The sequence below is a fragment of the Alternaria atra genome (assembly GCF_907166805.1).
Source record: "Alternaria atra isolate CS162 genome assembly, contig: 22, whole genome shotgun sequence".
NCBI lineage: Eukaryota > Fungi > Ascomycota > Dothideomycetes > Pleosporales > Pleosporaceae > Alternaria > Alternaria atra.
Window position 1 is genome coordinate 99,499 of NW_025091320.1, and position 13,155 is coordinate 112,653.

At 50.7% G+C, this 13,155-nt stretch overlaps 7 protein-coding genes across 7 annotated transcripts; 3 read left to right on the forward strand and 4 right to left on the reverse strand.

Moving 5' to 3' along the window:
- Window positions 1-1,188: 1,188 nt before the first annotated feature.
- On the forward strand, window positions 1,189-1,767 carry ALTATR162_LOCUS2792 (uncharacterized protein; the record flags this gene model as incomplete). Its single annotated transcript, XM_043310398.1, has 1 exon — window positions 1,189-1,767. The coding sequence occupies one exon, from the start codon at window positions 1,189-1,191 to the stop codon at window positions 1,765-1,767; it is 579 nt and encodes a 192-aa protein (XP_043166333.1).
- A 1,091-nt stretch (window positions 1,768-2,858) lies between these two features.
- ALTATR162_LOCUS2793 (uncharacterized protein) lies at window positions 2,859-3,347 on the reverse strand (the record flags this gene model as incomplete). The annotated part of the gene is made up of 2 exons (XM_043310399.1): window positions 2,859-3,070; window positions 3,242-3,347. 2 exons carry the CDS (start codon window positions 3,345-3,347, stop codon window positions 2,859-2,861), a joined length of 318 nt encoding a protein of 105 aa, XP_043166334.1.
- A 376-nt stretch (window positions 3,348-3,723) lies between these two features.
- On the forward strand, window positions 3,724-4,287 carry ALTATR162_LOCUS2794 (uncharacterized protein; the record flags this gene model as incomplete). Its single annotated transcript, XM_043310400.1, has 1 exon — window positions 3,724-4,287. The coding sequence occupies one exon, from the start codon at window positions 3,724-3,726 to the stop codon at window positions 4,285-4,287; it is 564 nt and encodes a 187-aa protein (XP_043166335.1).
- A 1,044-nt stretch (window positions 4,288-5,331) lies between these two features.
- On the reverse strand, window positions 5,332-5,998 carry ALTATR162_LOCUS2795 (uncharacterized protein; the record flags this gene model as incomplete). The annotated part of the gene is made up of 2 exons (XM_043310401.1): window positions 5,332-5,523; window positions 5,585-5,998. 2 exons carry the CDS (start codon window positions 5,996-5,998, stop codon window positions 5,332-5,334), a joined length of 606 nt encoding a protein of 201 aa, XP_043166336.1.
- A 2,437-nt stretch (window positions 5,999-8,435) lies between these two features.
- Window positions 8,436-10,447, forward strand: ALTATR162_LOCUS2796 (uncharacterized protein; the record flags this gene model as incomplete). The annotated part of the gene is made up of 2 exons (XM_043310402.1): window positions 8,436-8,870; window positions 8,921-10,447. 2 exons carry the CDS (start codon window positions 8,436-8,438, stop codon window positions 10,445-10,447), a joined length of 1,962 nt encoding a protein of 653 aa, XP_043166337.1.
- A 382-nt stretch (window positions 10,448-10,829) lies between these two features.
- ALTATR162_LOCUS2797 (uncharacterized protein) lies at window positions 10,830-11,369 on the reverse strand (the record flags this gene model as incomplete). The annotated part of the gene is made up of 1 exon (XM_043310403.1): window positions 10,830-11,369. One exon carries the CDS (start codon window positions 11,367-11,369, stop codon window positions 10,830-10,832), a length of 540 nt encoding a protein of 179 aa, XP_043166338.1.
- A 1,181-nt stretch (window positions 11,370-12,550) lies between these two features.
- On the reverse strand, window positions 12,551-12,951 carry ALTATR162_LOCUS2798 (uncharacterized protein; the record flags this gene model as incomplete). Its single annotated transcript, XM_043310404.1, has 2 exons — window positions 12,551-12,648; window positions 12,705-12,951. 2 exons carry the CDS (start codon window positions 12,949-12,951, stop codon window positions 12,551-12,553), a joined length of 345 nt encoding a protein of 114 aa, XP_043166339.1.
- Between the last annotated feature and the right edge of the window lie 204 nt (window positions 12,952-13,155).

Consider the following 13,155-nt stretch of genomic DNA (forward strand, 5'->3'; position numbering starts at 1 on the left):
CCTTTGTGTTACACAAGAAGCATCGAGGTGTTATGACCGCGGCTTGCGCGGTCGCTACTGGCCCTGAGTTGAAGGTCGCCTTGCAGGTCAGCGATCAATGCAGGCACGCCTTCTGCAATGTTGACTCGAATTGTACTCACCCCGCGCGTTGTACGCCCCTTGGGTGATGGCTTACGTGCGATGGGTATCTACCTATGTTGTAAACCTGGCTGTTGGCTCTTAGTTTGCCTTGACTGATGGTCTCCCGTTGGATCCTCAACCTCTATCAGGCCGACCGAATGATCTGTAGGATTGCCCTTCGTTCTCATCAGACCAGTACGCGTATATCCAGGCTGACAAGATGGCTGTTGTTGGATCTTGGATCTACGTCCAGATGTGGCGTCTTCTATTCTTGAAATCCGATTCTGCTACTACCCGATGCAACTGTCGCCATGCAAACATACGCCCGTTGTGCTCCTTACTGATATGCACGAACACGCCACGGCAACGCTGCTGTTGTGCCATTCATGGATACGACCTGGACAACGTCATCCAATCGGCAAGACATCCGTCTTTCACGGTAGTGAATGCACTGCTTTATCTGCACGCGGAACCTGCATGGCCGAGGTCTTGTACTACATTCTCCATCTCTCATCTTGTCCCACCTCGATCACCACTGTCAATAGTATTGGAATAAATCTCCAGGAGCTTAATCCTAGCTAAACAGGGGGTTAGGATCTTCGAGCACTGTCAACAAGGTCACGGTTCACTGGGCGATCCATAACCAGTCAACATTGCTACCCCATCCGACGGCTCCTTGGATGACTACGGCCAACTTTGGATAGCAGATTTGTTGTAATCCTGAATTCCATAGCCGGGACGATCCACCTTGCTATCGAGCATAGCATCTTACGCGTGTTGGCTGCTCGCTTCGGACTGCTACGTCAACCGGTATAGCCCTTATTACGGTGCTTTCTCTCGCTCATCAACATATCTGATCTGCCAAGAGGGCTCGGGGCTAAGCAGGTGAGAATTTGAGGCCGGACTGCTGCATAGAATGCTCACATAGCTCTCTATCTTCTCTCTAGCCCAGTTCTCTTACGGCTCTCGGTATTCTCCTCTTGTCCTGACCGAAGCGCAGGCAGCTGTACAGTTATGGATGAACGCAAGAGTCGAGCCTCTTCGAAAAACAGAATGAACCGCTCCCACATGACCTCACCAGCCTCTGATAAGCCGACTATTGCCCATCTACCTCACAATACATCATCTACCAACGCGGTCAAGATCGTACACTGCCCATCGGAGACTCTCGAACGACTGCGGCGTCTGAATGAAGCAGAGATAATCACACTTTTCACCCCATTCGTGCCCCATCCGCCATCAACGACACTGGCAACAGACATGGACCCTTTCGAGCCACTCGGCCGAGCCTTACCACGACAAGTACGGCATGTCCCATATCGTCTGGATCACGGCATGACAGAGATGCATGCCGACTTCCTGCCAGCAACTGGGGCGGTAGTTGTTGTCATCTGCGCCACTACGAATGTCATCAACCATGACGCTCAGGCCTTTGAAGGGCAACTGAGATTTGCACGAGACATGGTGAAGAAGATATCACAAAGCGATATTGTAGCCGGTATTCCAGTTATGTTGCTTCTTGTCGACGATGGTGCCGCTGGGCAAACCTACGTCAGTGCGGTATGCAATTTCCCGGCGGTTGTCACAATCAGCAATTATACTACCGCAGCGCTCTTGAATGCGGTAGGCGTTCTGTTTGGCAACTGAAGGCCCTCGCCACTCAAGCAACATATCATCTCATGATGATCATCTTGACAGCGGCAAACAAACACATGCCTGCGATGGGCTCTGGAAGCACGATTTGGACTGAAAAGTCACTGTACCTTGCTGAAGCTCATTTTCAGCTTTGGGGTACTGTCACTATGGTGCAGGATAACACACCGGTATAAATCGCATTATTGTAATTTCGACATTATTTCTTTCCAACCGTTGTTACTTCTCGACTACAGACCATATATCTGCACCACGACTAGGGTGGTGTACAGTCTCTTCAAAAGGCCTCATTTTGTTCAAAAATTACTCCATCGTATCACGGAGTGTCTTGCTGGTGCAACTTGTACTTTACTACAACTCTGCATGTGCAGTTTTACTCTTAGTCAACTCCAAAGATCATAACAGCTTCGCACCACAGCACCCTGAGTCGTCCGACGTCGCTGTATAATCGTTAAACGCCCTTGTACTATGCATTTGATGTGTGATATATGCTGGTTTACGTGCATGATGCATGATGCACATCACAGCGCATACAGGCACACTCACGTGAGACAACTTCCACACGGCAAATCCCATCTGCAATATTATTATGCATGTGCTCGCGAATAAGCCAGTAAAGATGTCTTGAACAGCGTGCAGCGCGTAGAAGTCGAGAGTTTTGCAACATGGTATTAACATTACTGTAGTTGTCGTACGTCTAAGGTTCGTGCTGTTGTCCAAAGGGGGAAATGAATTTGCCCAAGTAGGCAAATGTAACAATCAACGCCTTGCCTGCGCCTATAATCCCCATGCAAATGTGTTCGGTTGTTGTTGAACGCCTGGAAATGCCCACTTGTCCCAGGCAGGGTGGAAAGCAAGAGTCAAGGAAGCCGGAAATTTCCGACGTCTGCGAAACAGAATGAAGTCTTGACACCCTCCAGCAGATGGCCAATATCCTTCAAGGTATCCAGTTACAACGTCGTTGTGACGTCCCATACTAGACCCTATCGCTGTATTCCCAGCGAACATGCTCAATTCTATATTTCATCCTCTTTGTCTCTCCCCTGCCCCCTCAAAAGAACAACTCAGCGTATCCGATTCCACCTCTATAACTCCATCATCCCCCTACCGTTGCCCATGGCACCCGCGCCTAACGGAGCATTCGGAATCCCCACATCTTTCGGTGTCGTGCTCGCAAGTGCGTCGCGATTACCAGACAAGTAATAAAACATGCGATTCGCAATGATGGTCAAGTGTTCGGGGAGGTAGAGCGAAGCGGCGATTATGAGGAGGGAGAGGAGGAGAAAGAGTACAGAGTCTGGCGGATTTTGTTAGCCGAATTGCCTATGGGATGTATATGTTTGGAGAGAGAGAGAGGGCTGGGGGGCGGGGTGTGGGTTCGGATAGGGGCGGTGAATTCGCCCAATCCGAAGACAACGAGTTGGAATGCGATGGGTATGTGACTTGACGCATTTGTGGGTTCACATACTGAAGATGAACTTCTCGGTCGACGTCAACATGTATAGTGAGAAAGTGACTTCGTATTGATAGCGCTTGCGCTGGAACCAGCGGAGGAGAGCGGATGGGTATAGCATTGCGGCGGCGAAGAGGAGCGTAGATGCGCTGGCTAGGAGTAGGATGACCGATAGGGCTGTCGTGTCGAGCATAGACTTGCGGATGCCTGTTGATGTGTTTTGCGCGCGCAAAGAAGGTGTCGCAGGTGTGGAATTGGCGGATTAGAGAACTCGGGGCGCGCGCGGCGGAAATGTCGACGGAGCGGTGGAATGATGGGGGAGATTTGAGGGTTCAGGGACCCGCGGCGGATTCGGAGCAGGAAAGAAATCACTCCCGAGTAATTTAATGACGCGCGAATCGATAACCATGGACAATGCGAGAAGTTTCAATTCCGCTATACCAATGTGATTGCAATGCCGCCGCAGCCATATCGCCTACAGCCCTAACCCACCCATAATGCGCGTCCTCTCCTCCATCCTTCGGCTGACGCCTCTTCCACGCATCCACGCCGCCCACCTCTCCACCACCACATCCCTCCTCTCCAACCCAAACTCCAAACCCCTGCCCCCACGCACCCCTCTCCTCGACTCGGACCTCATAGAGAACTTCCTCAAGGGCTCCGGTCCCGGCGGCCAAAAAATCAACAAAACCTCCTCCGCTGTCCAACTTAAACATATACCTACTGGCATTGTAGTCAAGTACCAGGATACACGTAGCCGGGAGATTAATCGCAAGATGGCGCGGAGGATACTGCAGGATAGGATCGAGGAGATGGAATTAGGGGAGGGAGCGAGGACGAAGGTCAAGGCGCGGGAGAAGGCAAAGAAGAAGGCATCTGTAGGGAAGAAGAGCAGGAGGAAGTATAGGAAGCTGGCGGAGGAGGGCAAGGGTGGCGGGGAGGATGAGGAAGGTGGAGAGGGGTTTTTAGAAGGTGAGGGTGGTGCTGATGAGAACGAAGGATTGCATAGGGAGGAAAAGAAGGTGGAGGTTGGTGGTGAGAGTAAGACGGTGGGTGGTTGATGATACCCGTGATTCATGACAAGTTGTACAAATCACGAAGAGCACAGCGCTGTGCTTCGAGCCACGATGACTGCAAACATTGGCACGGATAAGGACAGGTCCAATGCGGCTCTTCACGGCAATACGCCGGGCCGGGTCGTTGTCGAGATATCGCGATATGGCTGTGCGTGGAAGCTGTAGAGTTTCGGGACGGTGACTCTTGCGGCCGAGGGAGTCATCACAGAGGTAGCGACGTACGGATGTGCCTTTCCTCTGGTTCTCAGTTTTCGCCAATGCGACATGAAACGTGCACGGCGGATGTTATCGACGCCTGTCACGTGGGTGGTTGAGATGCGAAAGATACGGAGATTTCCAGGCGAAAGCAAGATTGATGATGAGAGTCATTCACTCATTCTCTAGCTGAAGAACTCGGTTCAGGGCGGTGCAAGAGTCTCTACCCTGATGGAACTATATCCTCACTTTGAGTTCGTCTTTGTTATTGTTGTGTACAACTTTTGCCATTATCACATCTACTACTAGGTTACAACGCACAGCTTACGACTGAGTCGAGCCTCGACTGAGCATTTTCGAATTCCGATTCTCCCACCTCTCAAATGCAGGCTTGAAGTCGTTCAGCAACTGTCTCTCGCCGCTTCTCTCGTCTCACGAAGATAAGAAAGTTCACAAACGCCTTCCAAACCCGCCCAACAACACCAATCGCAAAACCAAGCACTGCGCCCACCGCCGGCGCCCTCGAGTCAAGTCTTCGCTACCTCAGCCTAAGTTCACTCAAAAAGGCTCTCTTAAGGCTACCTCAGTTATCTCACCGTATCCCTAATACATTCAACACCCTGCATTGCGAATCGTAGATGATACGGATCACTCGATAGATTTGGAGCCGTGCGCGTGAGTGCCTAAACATATATACATCCCCCTTTCCCCACATGATAAGATAGTGTGGATGGCAAAAGGACCAACTGACTATGCCAACCTCGCACATAACAACGACTTGACTAGCACAGCACCTCATACTGTCATCTGCTTGCTAACCACATTTTGGTCTCTCTAGTTGGCATAGCAGAGACCATTGCAGAGATAACTCCATGCGAATCCGCATTCATCCTCGACCTGGGTGCATGAGGTGGGACCCTTCCTGCATTGATCGTCGCCGTCACAGTAGTCGCTGCTAGTGCTACAGATGCACAAGGGCTTCCTCTTCATCAATGGATTTCCCTGGCTGTCTCCGGCATCAATAGGCTAAATGTAGGTGTACCAAGTCAGTGTATATCTCACATGCAGTTCGTACAGGGACACTTACCGGGCCGAGCGTGGCCACAACTTCAACAGCTTCAGCACCGAACGCTGCCTCTGCAGCCCTGGCAAGCTCCTGCTTCGCTGCATCATCCGTAAGGTTGTTGGACCCAACGAATGCCGTAACGTCGTCGAGCACCTTGTTCTGCTCCGGAGTAAGGTTGGGGTGCGATGCGCGGTACGATCCGAAGTGGGAGCGCCAGAGTTCGGCGCGGGAAGGTTCGTCAAGGCGGTGGAAGATAGCCTTGCGGTAGGTAAGGCTGTAGCCCGAGAAGGACTTATAGTCCTTGGGAAGGCTCTCAATGTTGGCTTCAACCCAAGCGGCGGCCGTGCTGCGGATAGCAACGTGATCGCGAGTTGTGACGGCTAGGGATTGGCCTGTGAATACAAGAGCAAGAGCAAGAATGTTGAAGTTCACCATTTTGATAGCGGATGAAACTTTGACAGTGAAGTCAGGTTGTTTGATGTTTGAAAATAAAGCTGAAGATTGTGAGGATGAGGTTCGAATGGCGAGAAGGCACAGCTTTATAGACAAAAGTTCTCTCATGCCTAACTCTTCTTGAATACAACTCGTCGTCTATCACATGAAGTCCCCCAAGGATTTGATGTTTCTAATCTAGTCCTTGAGTAACTTCATACCTGGACGACTCGTTACAAGAATAACTAGTTAAGCAGCCGTTAACGTACTAGATTCTCTCTTGACTAATCAGAGGATATATTGTTACTAATGGTCTTTGTTAGGTTGGATGAAAAGGCTTTTGGTAGGCTAACAGCTGTTTCACCAGTTATCTACATAATGAGGTACCCAGGTATAGGTAATCTATTTCGTCCTCCGTGATATGTTCTCATAAGCCTTGGCTTTACTACCCAATTCAACTAGAGTTACAAGCTGCCCGATGGGGCAACTGAAAAGGGATCATCAAAGTGCCCAGCCATGCAGCTTATGATAATTCCTTTGAAGGCAAGATGTCCGCTCAATCGTATATCATATATCGTATATCGCATTCTGGTGGAGCCAAAAACATGCTCGTTTTGCTATAGCAGATTGTAGCGTTGCTGATGTCGTCGCCTTTAGCAACGAGTCTATCCTCTAGGTTGGGGACGATGTTTGTGTAACCTCCAAGTTTGTGAAGGTAGGTTAGGCACCTGACATCCTGGGCAACCCCGCAGCTGAGTTGGCTGTGAACGCACATTATTCTAGTCTGCCCAGGCACAAACATTAGGGACGATAGCCTCAGGCAACACATCAACAGTCTACTTGAATTTCCTTCGCACTCCACCAGCAAATTTAGAATGACATTGTGTTCCCCCTCCCATCTTATCGTTCCATTCCGAACCCTATTGCCGATCAACCTAGAGCAACGTGCGAATGCGACACATGCGAGTGAAAGCAACCAGTAGAAATCAAGGCACTAGGACATACCAAAGCTGGCCGGTCAAACCGTTGCTGGAGAAAGCGTGGGGAGAGAGCGGCTCTAGGCAGGGACTGGTGCCGAGGCTGACATACTGGGATGTTTTGACATCTGGTAGGTCTCTGACCGTGGTGTAAGGCGAAGGGCTGGACCTAGATCAACTGGTTCGGGCTGGTAGAAGACTTCAGGGCAATGCGATGACCTTCAACGTGGCAATGGAACTGTACATTGAATTGGGGGAGCACTTGTTTTTGTACTCGGGTACCATGGATGTCGCGAATGTTTTCTTTTGCCAATATTTTCCATGGGAATCCAGATCCGAACGAACGCTGGAGCATACCAAACCATTGCGTTTCTGATAAACGACGTAATACTTCATGTTAGTAAGTCTACATGCATCTTCTGCTCTCAGCTGCTCAGATAGAGCGGATTTATCTTCGAAGCTCTACTCTCCAATAACAAAGTCAAGCTCAATAACATGAGATGTCTGTGTCAAACCCCACATATGCCTATAGACAAAGGCGTTAGATGACAACCAATATAGTGCGGTGTTGTCGGCGAAATGCTAGGTCGGTTGGGTTCCTCGCATTTCCCTTACTCGGAATCTCGGATTCTGGTGTTGCCAAAAATAGCGTGCAGGGCCAGCGTCGCTTCCAGCCGTTAGGGCCCCATCGGTAACCCGTCCTGGCCTACGCTACTCCACATCAAATGACAGCAGATTCATGCCTGGAAGGCCTAACCCAGCAACGCAATGATGCAGGAAATATGCTCGCAGCTCATCCTAGGTGGCCAGTCAGTGCCCTAGAAGCTAGCGATGGAAACACGAAAGTGACAGGCACACAGACGTCATTTCCCAGTCCGACCACAAAGCATTTCAGGCTTCCGTTCCGACGCCACTAAAACGCCGTCTCTCGTTCTACTGCAACTTCTCCACTTGGCGTTCCATCAGCCTTCACAATGTAACGCTTTCGTGCACAATGGTCTCGCACGAGCATTGACGGCACGTTGCGGAGGCGAGACTTGCTTTTCGTCACGAGCGGGAGGGTCACCGGTCTCTGCATGAGTAAGCTCGTGTTAGGACCCAAGTGGCACGCCAACAATGAGATCGGCACAGGGTATCCTGTCTGGAATCCCGGTGGATCTTAGGGCAGATGAGTTTTCGTTCGTGTTGAGTGGATCGAGGAAGTATTGTGTAGAGGACGTGCGCCTGATGCAGGTACGGGAGCATGTAGTGCAGTGAGGGGGCAAATGTCTCGTATTGGTCGTGGTCTTAAGAAGACAATTTGCCCTGTGTATGGCCTCACTCTACCCATCTTGGCAAGTCTTTGCTTTTCTTTCGTTCCTTGGTTGATATACTAGTTGGTCTGTCATCCGGTGGTTGTCTTTATACAAGTATCTTCCTGGTCAGCTTGATACGGCACTCGAATTGCCATCTTCAAAGTCACCATGAAGTTCCTCGTTTCCCTGACAGCAGGTCTGCTGTCTATCGGCTTGGCCTCCGCATCACCAGCTGCACCATTGAACAAAAGAGCTGTGTCAACCGACGGAAGCTGCGGAGGAACAAAGGGCTTCACTTGCAAGGGTTCTTCATACGGAGACTGCTGCTCGCAGTACGGATGGTGCGGAAGTTCCAAGGACCACTGCGGAGCCAGCTGTAACTCAGCATTCGGCACATGTACTGGCAGCACAACTACGTCAAAAGCAACTTCAGTAACGGTCCGACCCTCGTCGACCACGGTTGCCCCGCCGCCCGCCTCAACACCAACGAAGAAGGTGTCACCGGACGCGACATGTGGTGGCACAAACGGCTACACATGTCTGGGTAGCGCCGAAGGCAATTGTTGCAGCGTGAGTGGGTGGTGTGGTTCCACATCGGCTTACGTGAGTATTCAAAGCATATATTTTGACTCAATACATACTAACCTTGATAGTGTGGAAGCGGATGCCAGGCAGGCTTCGGAAACTGTGGCAGCAACGCCGGATCAGGATCTAGCACAATCAAAAGCAGCGCAACCAAGACTTCTTCAACTACTCCATCATCAACAGCATCTGGATCTGCTCTCCAATGTTTGAACGGAAAGAATGTTCCTTACAAGATGACTTCGGATGCCGAGTACTCTGAGCTTTCAGAGCCTTACAACTTGCGCGTTCCCTTCAAGCCGGCTGTCATTGTCCTCCCAACTACCAACCAGCACGTTCAAGATGCAGTAGTATGCGCTGCTCAGGCTGGCCTCAAGGTTCAGGCTAAGTCAGGCGGTCACTCATACGCAAGCTTCAGCTCCGGTGGCAAGGATGGCGCTATGCAGATCAACCTCCAGTCCTTCCAGACCATCCAACTCGACAAGACCTCTGGCGTTGCAACAGTCGGAGGAGGTGTCCGTCTGGGCAACCTCGGCGATGGCATCTTCACCCAAGGCAATGCTGCCGTAGCTCAGGGTACCTGCCCTGGTGTTGGTATTGGAGGTCACTACACACATGGAGGTTACGGTCACACTTCGCGCAACTGGGGACTAGCCATGGACCAAGTCATCGGAGCTGACATCGTCCTCGCCAACGGAACCCTCATCAAGGCCTCATCAACACAATCCCCCGAGATCTTCTGGGCTATCAAGGGCGCAGCAGAGTCTTTCGGTGTCGTCACAAAGTTCTACCTCCAGACACGCGCCGCACCCGCTAGCATCACATACTTCCAGTTTGCCTTTACCGGCATCCACGACTCCAAGAGCGTTTGGACAAACACCTTCCTGCACATTCAGGATGTCGCGAAGAATGCTTCCGTAGTCGACAACCGCGTGTCCTTCGGCATCTACCTGGACAACTACGGCTCCTACAGCCTGAGTGGCGCCTTCTTCGGCACCGTCTCCGAGTTCAACACCAAAGTCAAGCCCGAGCTACTCCGCACTCTGCCCACTGCAGAAGCTACCGTCGAGTCCATGGCCTGGTACGACTACATGGTCAAAGTGTCCGGCAAGACTAGCATCAAAGAGCCGCTTACCGGCTACGACGAGCACGAAGACTTCTTCGCCAAGTCCGTCACAGTCCCTGAGGCCAGCGGCTTGACATCAAACGCCCTCAACTCCCTGTACGATTACCTCAAGACGGCTGGTTCGACAGAATACTACATCATCATCAACCTTTACGGTGGACCTGGCTCGGCTATCAACAGCAAAGGCACTGATTTCGCGGCCTATGTCGACCGTGATAGTCTGTGGGTGCTGCAGAACTACGGATACGGAGGCGCATCGGTGAACTTTATCAATGGCATCAACAGTGCTATTATCAATGCGCAGCCGCAGACGAGCTTCGGTGCGTATTTGAACTACGTTGACCCGTCATATGATGCCGCGACGGCGCATAAGTTGTACTATGGCGATGCTGTGTACAGCAGGTTGGCGGCGTTGAAGCAGAAGGTTGACCCCCAGAGTGTGTTCTGGAACCCCCAGGCTATTGGTGCATAGATGTGGGTTTGTGTTTTTGGGATGGGAAGGTATGGTGTTTAGGGCGTTTTGACATTGGTGGAAGAGCTCCACATGTATATGTCAGATGATTCATAAAAGTTTCGGTAGAGTTTGAGATAATAATATTATCATATCAATGTTAGCATTACGAGAGGCCAGTTAGTGTGATCCATGTTCTGAGCCTGGAACATTTCATTACTACTACTAACAAGCCGATAACCGAATTGTACCATAGCCAACAACGGCCGCTCATCTTCCCGCGAAACAAAGTCTCGATGCTCATTTCTATAAGCGGAAGGCCGTCAAACCGAGGAAACTTAGCAGTGTGTACATCAGAGCGAAATTCGGCAAGCTCGAGCCCTGAAGGAATGTCTATATGTATCTACTCATCATCAGTACACTCTAAACCGATGTAGAGTTCACCTGTGTCTAGTTCAAACTGCGTAAGCCCGCTAACCGCCTCATAATCAAGGAAGTCTGCGCAGCAGTCATGAATCCAAATCACGTCTTTTTCAACGCTGGCGTAGACATTCGTGTTCTTCATGCCCAAGGGATACCATTTGCCACCATCGATCTTAGCGGCTTCGGCCCGGGATTCGCGGTTCACGAAGAAGAGAGTTGGGTAGCGTCGTCTTGTCATGACAAGGATGTCGTCGCACTCGATGTGGATGTCAATGTCCGCGTAGCGTTCCCAGTGCTCGTTATTAGGATCTCGCGTTTCGTAAAAGGTCATCTCGTTGAGAAGGGCCACAGTCCAGATCTTGACGCGTAGTTCCACGGGGAGGCTAGGGAACAGGTGGAAGACTGGGCTTTCGATGTTGCTGTCAGTCGTGGGTTGCTTTGTGGACTTGAGGACTGGAGAGTACACTTCATAGCCATGACAAGATGGAAGTTGAGCGTTTTTGTTGATCGAAGACGCCATGACCAGTGGTTGTGGTGGGTTGACTGCGTTCAAGTGGATTGAGGTGGTCGAAACCGTACATACCATATACGCACGAGGATGAAGGATTGCGTGCACGGTCCGGGCTCCTCTCTCAAAACCAACTAGACCAAAGATTGTTGCCATGAAGAGGGAAGCTAATATAGAGTCTGTGCACGGCGCATGATTATCTAGGAAGTGAAACCTCAGGGACAACTCACTGCTCTAATATGGGTCACTGTACGTCTTTACGGCCTTTTCTCGACGAGAGTGAGTTGAGCGGGAAGGGAATTTAGCCTTTCGAAGCTGTTGTTTGCCATGGTCCACTTCGATACCTCGAAGACTATCGAGCGAACCATGAAGTTACAAGAGCTCGGAAGATGGCAAACCTTGGCAGGCCACCGCGTGATCACGAGTGGAGTTCAGGATCTGTGCTCTCGATGGGAAGAATTGAAGTGCTGAACCATGAATGTGATATATGCTCTCATACGGCGTTGTTCTTCCATGTTACTACACTATTGTGTCAAGTATCGGTCTTAGTAGATAGTTCACCTGGATCGACAGCTCGTATATGAAGTTCCACAGAAGAGCTGGCATCCATCTCGTACGGTACTGACTCAGGCTGAGGTGAAGCCGCACGATCATTGTCTATTTCACCTCCCCATTTCCCGAGATTCTGCTCGTGTGAATGTCCCATCTCCAATAGTTGATTCGGCGGGGCTTCGTGAATGCCTGTGCCAGAGTGAAAGCCGTCTTTGTCGAACTTATGTTTTCCAGTCTCGTTAGCGGGTGGTTCGTGTGCTACAGCATCCTTCCTCTGATGACGACGACCACGACGGCGGAAAAGCAGCCATCCCGCCACGAGCCCGAGGAAAAGAGAGGCAGGTATTCCTACGCCGAAACCGATATTGTGACTTAATGGAAAGCTTTCGTGTAGCATCTTCTGTTTGGGAATATTTGATTCATTTGTTTCGACGCTTGGTAAGTTCGAGCCTGTTAGTATTGAGGTCCATGTTGAGGTCCGCGTGGATGCCGGTGCTGATATCGAAGCTGCATTCGATGCGCCATCTGATGTTGATGTAGAAGAAACCAGTAAAGACGATGACAAGTCGTTCCCTTCACCGAAATCCTCCTCATCGGGATCCTCCTCGATAAAAAAGGATTGGCTGCTTGCGCCCGATAAGTCACCTCGGAAAATGCTGAGAAAGAACAGATTCGACTTTGTAAGATTTTTTTCCCGTTCCGACGACCCAAGAGTAGCTTGTAGCACTTGCAGCGTTTTCTGGTTTCGGAAGTCAGCTTCTCTACGGGTAGCCATAGGACAGAGACCCTTCATACGCATGAGAAATTCCGCACTTCCGATCGTCGGGTCCATTTCACCTCGTTGGCTCAAAGTCCACGAGAGACGTCCTCCATCCTCGTTTGGCATCCATGAAACGTTCACAGTATCACCCTCTTTGTATTTTGGGCTGCCGCTGAAGTCGTCAGGCCAATCGAAGGGTGGTGGATTGATGAACATCAAGCTAAGACTAGATACACGTGCGAATAGTCCAGTGAGCAAAGCACATGCTGCTAGGCGAGCCATAGTGGAACGGATCGGCTTTGAAAACCGAACAAACGTAGCTTTAGTATGCGAGAGGGAGAAGACACTTGATATGAAAACAAGCCGATAGCTGTGCACACTAAATGATCCGGCAGCAAAACGCATGAAAGTGGCACTGCAGCGCATTTCCACGATGCGCTTCCTAGAACGAATTCCTTTGTACTTGTTTCGCGTCGCTGGCTGGAG